Source organism: Equus quagga, chromosome 12 (genome assembly GCF_021613505.1).
Source record: "Equus quagga isolate Etosha38 chromosome 12, UCLA_HA_Equagga_1.0, whole genome shotgun sequence".
Taxonomy (NCBI): Eukaryota; Metazoa; Chordata; class Mammalia; order Perissodactyla; family Equidae; genus Equus; species Equus quagga.
Genome location: NC_060278.1, coordinates 38,859,732 through 38,873,936, shown reverse-complemented (window position 1 = coordinate 38,873,936; position 14,205 = coordinate 38,859,732). Strand labels below are relative to the sequence as shown.

At 36.2% G+C, this 14,205-nt stretch overlaps 1 protein-coding gene across 12 annotated transcripts in view; it reads right to left on the bottom strand.

The window, feature by feature from the left end:
- CDC42BPA (CDC42 binding protein kinase alpha) overlaps window positions 1-14,205 on the bottom strand; it is a 312,972-nt gene that overhangs the window by 116,311 nt on the left and 182,456 nt on the right. For all 12 annotated transcript variants that reach the window (XM_046678634.1, XM_046678632.1, XM_046678638.1 and 9 more), the window contains exon 11: window positions 12,244-12,366. In XM_046678634.1, coding sequence (XP_046534590.1) covers window positions 12,244-12,366 — 123 coding nt within the window. The remainder of the gene's footprint in view (window positions 1-12,243; window positions 12,367-14,205) is intronic.

Here is a 14,205-nt window from a genome sequence, read left to right as displayed (position 1 = left end):
AAATTGATATGAAATAGGGGCGAGACTGGTGGTGTAGTAGTTAAGTTTGCATGCTCCGCTTCAGCATCCCAGGGTTCATGGGTTCAGATCCTGGGCATGGACCTACATAACGCTCATCAAGCCATGCTGTGGTGGCATCCCACATACGAAATAGAGGAAGATTGACACAGATGTTTGCTCAGCGACAATCTTCTTCAAGTGAAAAAAAGAGAAGGATTGGCAATGGATGTTAGCTCAGAGTCAATCTTCCTCACAAAAAAAAAAAAAAGGGATTTATATGAAATATTCCTGGCATCAAACAAAAGTTAGCAAATTAAAGAACTGAAGCCAGTGAAAACAGAAAAATCTGAACACATACATTTACTTTTGTTCTGGATATTCTCTATTCTTTACAACCTTGTTACTCAGAGTGTCATCCCCAGACAAGCAGCATTAGCATCCTTTGGGAGCTTGTTAGAAATGCAGAATCTCAGGCCCTCCCCCACACTGAACGACTCGGAGTCCGTACTTTAACAAGATCTCCAGGGGACTCATTTGCAAAGTGAAGTGTGGGAATGAACGTGCAAAGCGTTGCCCATTGCTGAGCCTGCTGCTTTCAGTAAACGAAGGAGTGCTTGTACCATGTTAGTTCTACTGAAAAGAGCACTTCATTGGTATGAACGAGTCCTGTAGTCAAAAAGTCACAAACTCATCAGTGTATCATACACTAACTGGTTCTAAATTCCTTAAACAAAATAATTGACTGATATTCAGGGCCCTAAACCTACAGATTTATTAAAAGTTTATTTATCTTAGGTATTTTGAAAGTCTAGATACATTTATAGATAGCACAGTTTTAACAATTTTTTAAAATATCGCCAAGCTGCATTTAGTTTTAATTTTGTCTTAATAGTATAATTTAATAAATGTTTTACTTGAAGAACACTAAAAGATCACAGGATGTTTAATCTTAAGGATCACAGGGTATTTAGTCATATTCAGAAATTATATTTTATCATTTTGTCCAATTTCAGCATTTCATGTGGGAAATTTTCTGTTTATACTAATTTTTCCAGACATTTTTCAAATGATATTTTTCTGTTATTTTAGGATTTCAACAATTTGTAAAGTAGATATCAATTTAGTTTGCTATTTCTAATAATTTGGAGTCAACATTTAGTGTGTGACACAGCTGACTTCTGTCATTTCTGGGGTCATTTTAATTAAACTTCATGGTTAAAGTCTATCGATCTAGAGGACTAATATGGTCATTCAGTAATCCCTTCTGAGAACACTCACTTCCTTTCTTCTACTTTGAAGAGTTCCTCCCTAACATGTTAAACTTTTTTGCAAATTATTGAGTCATTCACTTAACTGCTCTTTGTTAGAAACAAAAATGAAATTAGTGTTTCATAAAATGTCTGCATCATATAAAGTTTATAGCAAAATGAATTACATGAGATAGCTTCAACAGGCTTAAATGATGTTTTTCTTGTTTTATTTCAATATAGGCTGAATTTTAGTTTTATCCCAGCCATTTCACTGTGCTGCTTTGCAATAGAGTTGTTAATCATATATATGAAATACATGATTATATGTATGTCAGAATTCTATGTCATATTTTCATATTCCATATTTCAGACACTGTCTAAAAAGCTCAAAATATTCATGTAAACAACAACATGTAAATTATGAGAAGTATAAGAGGAAATGTACTGGATAAAGAAGTGTTGGAGCAGACACATCCATCCAATTATTTATAAAATCCTCCAATAGGGAGAGAAGTATAGCGCTTGTAATTTGAAATACATATAATTTTGCATTCTCCAAAGATAAAAACGCAAAATCAAGAAAAATCCAGAATACATTGAACTTCAGCCAACCACTGTAAAATGGCTAAGGCAGAGGAGCCTTTACTTTCATACAATAAATAATAAATTCAATTAAAACTTTGAAAGAACCCTCAAAGACTACCAAATATATCTCAGGCAACACAATTAGCCATAACATTTAGATAAAGTTATGAAAAACTAGTTTTAGTGAATAAATAGAAAAAGTAGCACTAGGAAAGTGGGTTAGCTCATACCCTCTAAATAGTTCTTAGCTCACTGGTGCTAGCAGAATTCTGAAGTTCGATCTGTTAGTAATGAGGATTTCATGAAGGCATAATACATAGTAAGTGATTTTCTTTGCACTGTGTGGCATATAAGAGAAATATAAAATATGGTCTCTGTCTTGAAGGAGATAAGTTAGGAAGACAAGAGTAACACTCTTTAAATCACAAACAAAGCAGAAAATCAAGTGTAAATTGTGCGGCAGGTTATGGGCGCCAGAGGGATTAAGAGAAGGGCAAAGGGGCCCCTGACTCAAGCAGGACTTCACGTGGAACACCAGTAAGCTGCAGAAGGGCTAAGACTGGAGTCGGAGGGAGGCTGGCAGAAGAGTCACAGCACCTCTCTCTTTCCACTATGTTCTTATTCCTAAAATAATTCATAACTCTTCTGAGTCGCAAAGAGATTTCACTTATAACCATCATGGGGAAAAACACGTTTCCCTATCATCTCCTCCTCGATTCACTATCCTCCTCCTCTACTTACACGACGTAGGACAGTGTGCGTGTCTGTGTGTGTGTGTGTGAGAGAGACAGAAAGAAGGAGAAAGGGACAGAGGGAGAAACAGAAAGAGTGAGATTCAGGCAGTACATGGAGGCCCAAACCACCAACCTTGAGGTAATAAAAGAATGGGGGTTATAAAGCACATTATAAGTTACAGTAAATGTTTTGTTTAGGAAACAAAAAAGCATTCCTTTATTTTCTCATATAAAAATATTAGATGAAAGTATGAATTTTTATTCTTGTCTGCAGATGGTCAACAATAATGTACTGAGTGTCCATTATATGGTACCCGGAAACTTTGTGCTACCCTCTTGGAGTTTAGAGTGTGATGAGGAAAGTAGATAATAAAAAGAAATTGTAAACAGTTATAATTTATAATTTACTAAATTTTTCTAGGAGTTTAAAAATATTGGAAAACATTGCCACAGGAAAAGAAAAGATATAAAGACATTAACAGTGGGTATCTGTTTACACAAAGACTTGACTTAAGAAGTCTCTAGAGGAACATTAGATGGAAGGTGATTTGGACACTTTTTTTCCTTAGATCCAGGGCTCAAGCTGGGGCTACTCAACAGGCGGGTCCTCAGGGGAGCCCGTTTTTTATCCCCAGTTCTTACGTCAAAATATTTAAGACAGCTTGGGTGTAATTAGGAATGAGACACAGATTTTATCCTCAACCTTACCACTATGCCTCTGGCACCTAATGTAATTCTTGGAACATAGTGGCAACTCAGCAAACATGTTTATGGACTGAATTAAGAATGAAATGAATGTTGCTGGTGGGAATGTAAATGATATAGCCACTGTGGAAAACAGTATGGCAATTCTTAAAAAAATTAAACACAGAATTACCATATAATCCAGGAATTCCACTTCTTGCTATATATCCAAAAGAAGAGAAAACAGGGACTTGAACGGATCTTTCTGCACTCACGTTCATAGCAGCATTATTCACAATAAACAAAAGATGGAAGCAACCCATAGGTAGGAATAAAGTAAAAGAAGGAAATCTCAAACAATAGGAGTTTAGTGGTAAACAATTTCCCCAGTTAGGGTGACTCCTTCCAGGGACCATTTATTTGTGTGTAAGGGATGAAAGTGTGTTGGGAATTGCCTGTAAAGACACCATATAGAAAGACAACTTAGGAAGTGGTCAGAGAAGGTTTCCAAGAGTGAGGTTTCATTTACTCACTTATTCATTCATCAACAAATACTGATTTAGGGTTTTTAATGTGCCAAATACTATTACAGGCACTTGGATATACCAATAAATGAAACAAAGTTGCTGTTTTCAAGAAGAATATAGTCTAGTGATGAAGTAAGGGAAATAAAGGAATATACAAATAAAAAAAATATGTCAACAGGGTAAAGTTTTATAGAGGAGTAGAAGTTTGCCAGGTGAAGAATGTTTCCAGCAAACAACCATGCAAAAATGAATAAAGGAAGGAAGGAAGGAAGGAAGAGGGGGTGAAGAAAGAAAAGAAAAAAATAACAAAATAATGTGAAAAACCTGGAGGCAATTAGTGAAACTAAAAGTAGTTCACATTATGGCTAGAATCAGTGGGTGAGGGAGGAGTAACAAGAGATGGAGCCAGAGAGGTAAATACACGCAGGATAATGAAGGGCCTTATAATCAGAACTGAGAACCTTTAATTTTACCCAGGAGGCAATGGGGATCCACTGAAGATATTTAAGCATGCATGTTGAAGCGTGTCTGGCATTTTTGCCATAAACGTCTTTCCTGCAGGCAGATTCACCACAAACATTTTCGCTGCACAACTAATTGGCTGTAAAGACAATTTTGCCCTAAGAGATAAAGTAACTGGTTGATTGACAGTTTTGGTTTCATTTGGTTAGAAATGGTTTTCACTTGGTTCATATTGGTTTTCATTTGGTTACAAGTATGCATCCTAGTATTTTGATGAAATTGATATTTCTCTTAATGATGGAAGACATTTTAGCAAAGCAAAGAAAAAAACGTGTGATGGCAAACAAGGAGATGAATCAACAAGTGAAAAAAATAAATGTATAATACCATGAATGGATGACTTGGAAGACAAAGTGCTCAGGTAAAAATCCACAAAGTAAAATGAGCTTTTTGCACACTATTGGCATGAATCTACACACATTTAAATACTCAAATATTTGTATCCAAATATTTTGTATTTTGATTTTTCATAGCCAAGTCTTTTTAATTTTGTTATTCATTTTTTTATTCATTCTTTTTAATTTTGTTATTCATTTTTCATGTTTCATTAAAAAAACATTTTTCATGTTTCATTAAAAAAACCATTTGTGACCTAATGAAGCCCAAACTGTCAACCAACAATGGCAAAATTGCTGCAGAGCTGTGCAGTGAAAATGTGGCTAAACTGCATGTGGCAAAGACACTTGGGGCAAAAATACCTAGAACCATGTTGAAGCTGTGACAGGATCAGATTTACACTGTAAAGTCTTACTCTGGGAACTTCTGCTTCAAGAATGATGGAACAGAAGTATTTTCCCTTCTTCCTATTAAGCACAACCAAAACCTCTGGACATTATACATAAAACAAACATAATAAGATTGAAATTTGGAGAGAAAAAGGATCACTGGCTAGGGACAATGAAACCTGACACAGTGGTGTCAGTAACACTGGAACAACACTGGTAAGTATTTTGGGTTTTCTTTTTGGTTCATATTTCCCAGACTTCGAGCTAAAGAAAAGCCGGCAAGCCAGAAATACCAATAAAGGCAGACAATAAAAGCCCAACAAAAGCCTATTCTTTCTAGCCAAAGGACCAGGAAAGGGGCAAACTAGCAAGACAGAAAACTTAGAAAATAACTATTCTACTCAAGTTGAACAACCCAGAAAAAACTGTGACCCCAATCTCATCTGTGTCAGCAAAAGACAAGTAGGGAGCTAGATTTCCAACCACATGAAGTTATAATGAAGCGCTCAAACACATCTCAAGGGTAGTCATAGAAGGACAAGTAGGGGGCCAGGATGTTCATCCCCACTGGCTGGTATCAAGCCCCCTCTCACAAGCCATGTCAGTGGAAACCACATGGGGAACCAGGACTTCCAACTCCAACCCAGCAGTGAGGAGGATCTCCACTTTCTGCCTGCTGGGGTGGTGTTAGAACAGAGTAAGAATAATTGCCCAGCAGTAATAAGGCCACTCCCACCAGCGTCAGTGGAAACCAGGTGGGAGTGGGGGGTTAGAACTCCCAACCTCTTCTTTAGGAGTAACGAGGAGCCCTTCTTTAGGTCTCAAGGGAGGCCGAGTAGGGAAACCAGACTTCTACCTCAACCTGGCAGTAAGGAGACAGCAATCTCTTTTCCACTGCTTGAGTGGTGTCAAGAAAAGTCAGCTAAGGGGCCGGCCCAGTGGCGCAGCGGTTGAGTTCACACATTCCGGTTCTCAGCGGCCTGGGGTTCGCTGGTTCAGATCCCGGGTGCGGACAGGGCACCGCTTGGCAAAAGCTATGCTGTGGTAGGCATCCCATGTATAAAATAGAGGAAGATGGGCATGGATGTTAGCTCAGGGCAAGTCTTCCTCAGCAAAAAGAGGAGGATTGGCAGTAGTTAGCTCAGGGCTAATCTTCCTCCAAAAAAAAGAAAGAAAAGAAAAGTCAGATAAAATGGAAGCTTTAAACAAGATCCAGAGTCATTAATCAAAAATTACTCACCCTACCAAGAACCAGAGAAATCTCAAGTTGAATGAGAAAAGAAAATCAATAGATATTGACAATAAAATAAGAGATATGTCAGAATTATCTGACGAGACATTAAAACAGCTGTGATAAAAATGGTTCAGCGAACAATAATAAACATATTTGAAACAAACAAAAGACCCAAGCATAGAAAGTTTCAGCAAAGAATTAGAAGATTAAAGAACAAAGTGGAAATATTAGAAATGAATAAAAATCTCAGAGGGTGGATTCAGCAGCACAAAGGAGGGGTCAGAGGAAAGAACCAGTGAACTGGAAAGATATAACAGTAGAAATGAACCAATCTGAACAATAAAGTAAAAACAGAATGAAAACAAAAATGAACAGAGCCTCAGGGATTTGTGGGATAGTAACAAAGAGCTAACATGCACGTCATCAGAGTCTCACGAGAGAAAGTAGGCAGGTGTGGAAAAGCACCCAAAGAAATAAGGAATGAAAACTTCCCAAATTTGACAGGACATAAATCTACAGATTCAAGAAGATGAACAAATACCAAACAGAATAAACCCCAAAAGATCAATGCCAAAACACACCACTAACCATCAGAAAACTAAAGAAAAACTCTGCAAGCAGCCAGAGAAAAACAGCACTTTAGATAAAGGAGAAAAGTACTCAGAATGAGTAAATTTCTCCTCTGAATTCCTAAGGGAAGTGGCATGACATTTTTCACATGCTAAAACAAGAGAACTATCTTTAGGGATGAAGGGAAAGTAAAGACATTCATAGAACAAGGAAAACTAGGAGAATTTGTTAGAAGCATGCCTATCTTTAAAAAATGGCTAAAGGAAGTGCTCTAAACAGAAAGCAAACAACAAAGCAATGAACTCAGCAATATCAGGAAGGAAAAAAAGAGTATGGTAAGTAAAGATACGGATAAATATGATTTTTTTTATCCACTTAAGTTTTCCAAATTATATTTCATGGATGAAGGAAATATTATAACCTTGTCTGATTTGCTTCTAAAACAGATAAAGAGGAAATATTTAAAACAATTACATAATTAACAGAATAGACAGTTATCAACATAAAATAGACTGTTATAACTTTAAGATATTTTATGTAAGCTTCATGGTAACCACAAAGCAAAAACCTACAGTAGATACACAAAATAAAAAGAGAAGGGAATCAAAGCACACTACTACAGAAAATCATCAATTCACAAGCAGTCAGGAAGACAGAAAGAATGGAACAAAGGAACTACGAAACAGCCAGAAAAACAATAAGATGAGATTAGTAAATCCTTATCTATCAATAACTACTTTAAATACAAATGGATTAAATTCTCCAATAAAAAGACCTAGAGTGATTGGATGGATAAAAAAACAAGACCCAACTATATGCTGCCTACAAGACTCACTTCAGCTTTAGGAAGAAAGATAGGCTTAAAATGAAAGAAGGGAAATAGTGGAAACCAAAAGAGAACAAGGGTAACTATACTTATATCAGACAAAATAGATGTTAAGTCCAAAATAGTAACAACAAACAAAGAAGGTTATGATATAATAATAAGGGGTCAATTCATCAAGGGGATATAACAACTATAAATATACATGCACCCAACATTGTAACATCTAAATATATTAAGCAAATACAACAGATCTAAAGGGAGAAATAGACAACAATACAATAATGCAAGGCGACTGCAATACCCTACTTTTAATAATGGATACATCATTTAGACAGAAAATTGATAAGGAAATATTGGACATGAACTATGCTTTAGATCAAATTAATCTAACAGCCATATACAGAGCATTCCATACAAGAGCAAAAGAATATACATTCTTCTCAAACACACAGGAAATATTCTCCAGGATATATCAAAAGTTAGATCACAGGGGCTGGCCCCGTGGCCGAGTGGTTAAGTTCGCGCGCTCCGCTGCAGGCGGCCCAGTGTTTCGTTAGTTCGAATCCTGGGCGCGGACATGGCACTGCTCATCAGACCATGCTGAGGCAGCGTCCCACATGCCACAACTAGAAGAACCCACAACGAAGAATACACAACTATGTACCGGGGGCGCTTTGGGGAGAAAAAGGAAAAAAAAAAATCTTTAAAAAAAAAAAGTTAGATCACAAAACAAGTCTTAATAAATTTAGGAAGACTGAAATCATACCAAAGATGTTTTCCAACTACAAAGGTATGACACCAGAAATCAACAAAGGAGGAAACTGGAAAATTCACATAAATCTGGAAATTAAACAACACACTCCTGAACAACCAATGGGACAAAAAGAAATTAAAAGGGAAATCAAAAAATATCTTGAAACAAATGAAAATGGAAACACAATATACCAAAACTTATGGAATACAGCAACAGCAGTTCTAAGAAGGAAGTTCATTGTGATAAACATCCACATTAAAAAAAAAAAATATCTCAAACACCTAACTTTATACCTCAAGCACTTGAACTTTACACTCCAAGAAAAAGAACAAACTAAGCCCAAAGGTAGTAGAAGGAAGGAATTAATAAAGATCAGACCAGAAATAAATGAAACAGAGACCAGAAAAACAATAGAAAGGATCAATGAAACTAAGAGCTGGTTCTTCAAAAACACATTCAAAATTGATAAACCTTTAGCTAGACTAAGAAAAAAAGAGAGTACATTCATATAAAGAAAATTAGAAATGAAAGAGAAGACATTACAACTGACATCATAGAAATACAAAGATCATAAGAGACTACCATGAACATTTATATCCTGGCAAATTAGATAACCTAGAAGAAACGGATAAATTTCTAGAAACATACAACCAACCAAGAGTGAATTATGAAGAAATAGAAAAACCTGAACAGATCAATAACGAGTAAGGATACTGAATCAGTAATCAAACCTCCCAACAAAGAAAAGCCAAGGACCTGATGGCTTTACAGGTGAATTCTACTAAACATTTAAAAACAGAATTAATACCAATCCTTCTTAAACTCTTCCAAAAAAATGCAAGAGAAGGGAATACTTCCAAACTCATTTTACAAAGCCAGCATTATGTTGAAATCACTATGGAGGTTCCTCAAAAAATTAAAAATAGAACTACCATATGATCCAGCAATTCCACTGATGGGTATTTATCAGAATGAAACAGAAACACTAACCTGAAAAGACAGATGCACCTCCATGTTCACTGCAGCATTATTTACAATAGCCAAGACATGGAAGCAACCAAAGTGTCCATCAAGGGATGAATGGATGAAGAAAATGTGAGGCATATATACAACGGAATATTATTCAGCCATAAAAATAAAGGCAATCTTCCCATTTGTGACAATATGAATGGACCTTGAGGGCATTATGCTAAGTGAAATAAGTCAGAGAGAGAAAGACAAATACCATACAATCTCACTTAGATGTGGAATCTAAGAAAAACTAAATTCACAGATATAGAGAATAGATTGGTGGTTGTAAGAGGTGAGGGGTGTGGGGTGGGTTAAAGGGGGAAAGGTGGTCAAAAGATACAAACTTCTAGTTATACAACAAATAATTCTTGGGAATGTAATGCACAACACAGTGACTACAGTTAGTAATACTGTATTGTATATTTGAAAATTGTTAAGAAAGATCTTAAAAGCTCTCAAGACAAGAAAAAAAATTGTACTGTGTGTGGTGATGGATGTTAACTAGACTTCTGTGGTGATCATTTCACAACGCATACAAATATCAAATCACTATGTTGTATGCCTGAAACTAATATAATGTTACATATGTCAACTATATCTGAGTAAAAAAAAAACAAAGGCAGTACAAAAGAAAAAAGAAAACCAAAGACTAATATCACTCACGTATATAGAATAGAATTTAGTAATATATAAAAATAATTATATACCATGACCAGGGATGTACATATTCCAGGGACGTAAGGTTAGTTCAAATATTTCAAAATCAACCAGTCTAATCCACCATACTAACAGGTTAAATAAAGAAAAAAAAAATCACATGTTCATATTAATCAATGAAGAAAAAATTAAACACCTATTCATGATAAAAACCCTTAGAAATACAGGAATAGAAGGGAATTTCTGACTTGATAAAGAGCATCTATAAAAAACCTACAACAAATATTACACTTAATGGTGAAAGACTGCATGCTTTCCCCATAAGACAGGGAAGAAAGCCAGGATGTCCGTTGTCACCCCTCTTCTTCAACACACTGCTGCAAGTTCTAGCCAGTGCAATTAGAGAAGAAACGGACGTAAAAAGCATACAGACCATAAAGGCTGAAATAAAACTATTCTTATTAGCAGATGCATGATGGTCAGCACAGAAAATCACAAAGAATCTATAAAAGATTTTCAAAAACTTTTCTAGAACTAATAAATGAGATAGGCTTATGACTGTTTTCCAAATCCGTATTACCTCTCTGAAGATATGTCACTGACCATCCTAGTTGGTCTTGTGTTCCACTACTTTTTTAGTGTCAAAGAACTCTAACACATTCATTGCCACCAAAAATATTTTATTGCTGATATCAAAGCAAATGATTCTGCTTATCACACTCTTAATCTAACTTATTTTTAGAAAGATAAAGCTATAAAATTTTGATAAAGAGAAAATTCTTAGAAAGAGAATCCCTTAAAAAAACAGAACAGCATAAATTATGTTCAAATTTAAAATCTCCATGTGCATTTAATATAAGCAAAGTATTAATACGGCATTTTAAATAGTCCTTTCCATAAAAGACCCTGTATCAGATTCTTACTTTTCCTTCACTTATTTTGGCCTAAAATGCATTTCTGGAGGGGCTGGACCATCCTAGCTAAAACAGTACCTTCTCTCCCTCTCTGTTCCTCTACTTAACCAAGATCGCACGATGACTCTCAACTCTGCAAGAAGCTCCCATTTCACTCACAGAAAAAATCAAAGACCTTCTACTAGTCAGTAGGACTCTACTGATCAGGTAACAACCTCTCTCCACCCCTTTACTTCTCTAACCTCACCTCCTTCCTCTCTCCTTGCTTGCTCATTCTGCTCCAGCCATGCTGTCCTCTGTGTTTTATCTGAACTCATGAGGAACATGCTGACTTTAGGGCTTTTGCACTGACTAGTCCTCCTGCTGGGAACATGTGTTTCCCATGCAACTGCATGGCTAAGCCCCTTTCCTTCTTCAAGTTTTGCTCACATGTCACCTTCTCCATGAGGCTTACACCTGGACCACCCTACTTAAAATCAGAACAGTCTTCACCTTGCACTTCTGACCCACTCTCCTTATTCTGCTCTGTTTTAAAGCACCAATCACTTTCTAACATAACGTATTATTTAGAAAGTTATACAGTTATTGTTTTATGTCTTCTGTTTGCCTTCCACCCTAGCAAGGACAAGGATTTTTGTCATTCTGATTAGTACTACATACCAAGAGTCTAAAATGACACCTGGGTACACAGTCGGTGCTCAAAAAATATTTGCTGAATGAATGGAATAAATGAATGAATGGATATAATAGGCATATCAACAATTGTCAAAATTAATCTTAAGCTCAGCAATACACTGAAAAATGAATTGTTTCAAAGAAAACAAATTCTCACATGGCTCGACATCTGTATACATGTAATCCCCACTCTACACTGTCCTTCTTCCTCACCCCAACGCTCTTCCCCTACTCACAGATGCCAGGCAAATTCCAACTAAATATCCCAAACTAATGTCTTCCAAAAGAGTCATCTTTGTTAACTTAAATCTGGGTAGGTGTGCCTCCTATGTACTCTCCAAGTACCTATGCTTATTTTTCTTACAGCCTTTTCATGGGTATTACAAAAACTATTTGTTTATCTTTTTCCTAGAGCAAAATGTGAGCTCCATAAGAGCAGAAACCCTCTTACTTGTTTTTCCCTCTCAGGCATATAACCCACACTACATAACACATGATAGGTCCTCAATAAACGCTTTGTGTGTGAATAAAAAACTTTTAAAAATCTAAATTAATAGTTTGTCACAGAAATTTACCTCTTACTTGTTTCCTTAGTTTTTCGATTTCTTCTTTTAAGTTTTTTATTTCTAAATCTTTGCTTGCTGTGAGTGGACCATCAGCAGTCGAATACTGCAGAGCTTGGACAGTCTGCGTTGACTCTAAAAGAAACAATAAAAGACAGAATGAGAAATATGATGATACTCTAAATTTTTTAAACTAATAGCAACATACATCTTTCTAGGGAAATCCTTACACAATTCTCCTGATCAAAACAACTACCTTGACAAAAAGCAATGCAAACACATTAAAATTAAGTCACAAAACTCCACTGCATATGTCTTTAAAATTACACGTAGGAAAGAAGCCACCTTCTAACATGTGAGCTTTTCAATTTTAAACACTCTGCCAGTGAGTCAACTGTTCAGCCCCTTTCATCCCAGCAGAGAGTGTCATCATGTGATAACCCAAAACGTCGTGTGTCAGACGATGAATGAAAAACTGAGTCTAGTGTGTGAAGGAAGGTTTAGAGATGTTAATATATAATAGGTAGAACTGCTGGCGTTCCAAATTTTGTATATGAAAGTTGAGGCTCACCTATAGACGAGTTTTCCTCAACAATTTAGTTAAAATAGAGATTATTATTAATTTATCTTGTGGTTCTAATCAGAAGATGTAAGATATTAAAGAAACATTAATTCTACTGAGGCTTAGTCTCAGCATCAAACGCTATGGAAAAAAAGAAAACTTTAAAACCATTTTATGTCAGAAATGAAACCACCCTTGTCCTAAAATAGTTATTCAGCTATCTTATGCAGCGTTCCCCGATAGCAACTCTTTTTTTTTTTTTTAATCTACAGTGGTATTGTTTGGGAACCAGCTTTGTGCTTTTTTTTTTTTTTTTGATGAAGAAGATTGGCCCTGAGCTAAATCTGTGCCCATCTTCCTCTATTTTGTATGTGGGATGCCGCCACAGCATGGCTTGATGAGTGGTGCACAGGTCCGTGCTCGAGATCCAAACTCGTGTACCCTGGCCTGCTGAAGCACAGTGCATGAACTTAACCACTATGTCACCAGGCTAGCCCCGCCAATATTAAGTCTTTATTGCACCATAATGTTTCGTTAGTACAAATCATTATAGATTGCATTAAGTTACTTACATTGTTTATATAAGGCTTTATATAACTTACTACTTATACAACTTATATTAATACCATATGTATTACTTATATTATTTATATATATATTTTAAATTCCAAAAGACTATGACCTTCAGAGGATGGAGAGTTTTACCACCTGTACAGAGAATAGCATCGTTATCTTCGTACACTTGGTTGCCATCAAATATTTGTTAATTTGAATTACAGGCGTAAGATATACCATATTGTACATCTAATCATGATCTTCTACATCCAATACATATTTCTTAGACATTTCTTTTTCTTTGGATTCAAAACATGCTAAAAACTGATGCTTTCTGTGTTTATTATTTTTAAAAGAACATCTTTCGTTTTTTTAAAGAAATCTAAGTTGGGAATAGAAAATGGGGAGTCATAAAAATACCCAGTGGACATTACTAGGCACTGTCTTTCCTGCTCCACCCCACAAACTGCAGGGTATGGAGGTGGGGTAGGCACACCTGCTCCTCTTTGTCCCCTCTGTCCCCCTGATAAATCCTAGGTCTGCTGAAAGACCTGTTTATTGTAACTATCCACTGCCTTTCCTGTCTGATTTTCTTCTTGAATAACGATCTCACACATTGTTCACTGCCCTTCTTCCCACTACAACTCTCTTTTTCACTCTTAGTATCTTTAACATCAAAATAGACAATCCACCAAACACTGGCTTCTCAGGCAGGCAGACAAATCCCCTGTGACAGATACTGCTGGGTTTGTTTTTTACTTGGCAGCTATTCCTCTCTTCTTGCTTAAGAACCAAATTCACGTCAGGCTACAATGTGCATAGGCAAGGCGAGCCCAGCTAAAATTGAGGATGGTTTA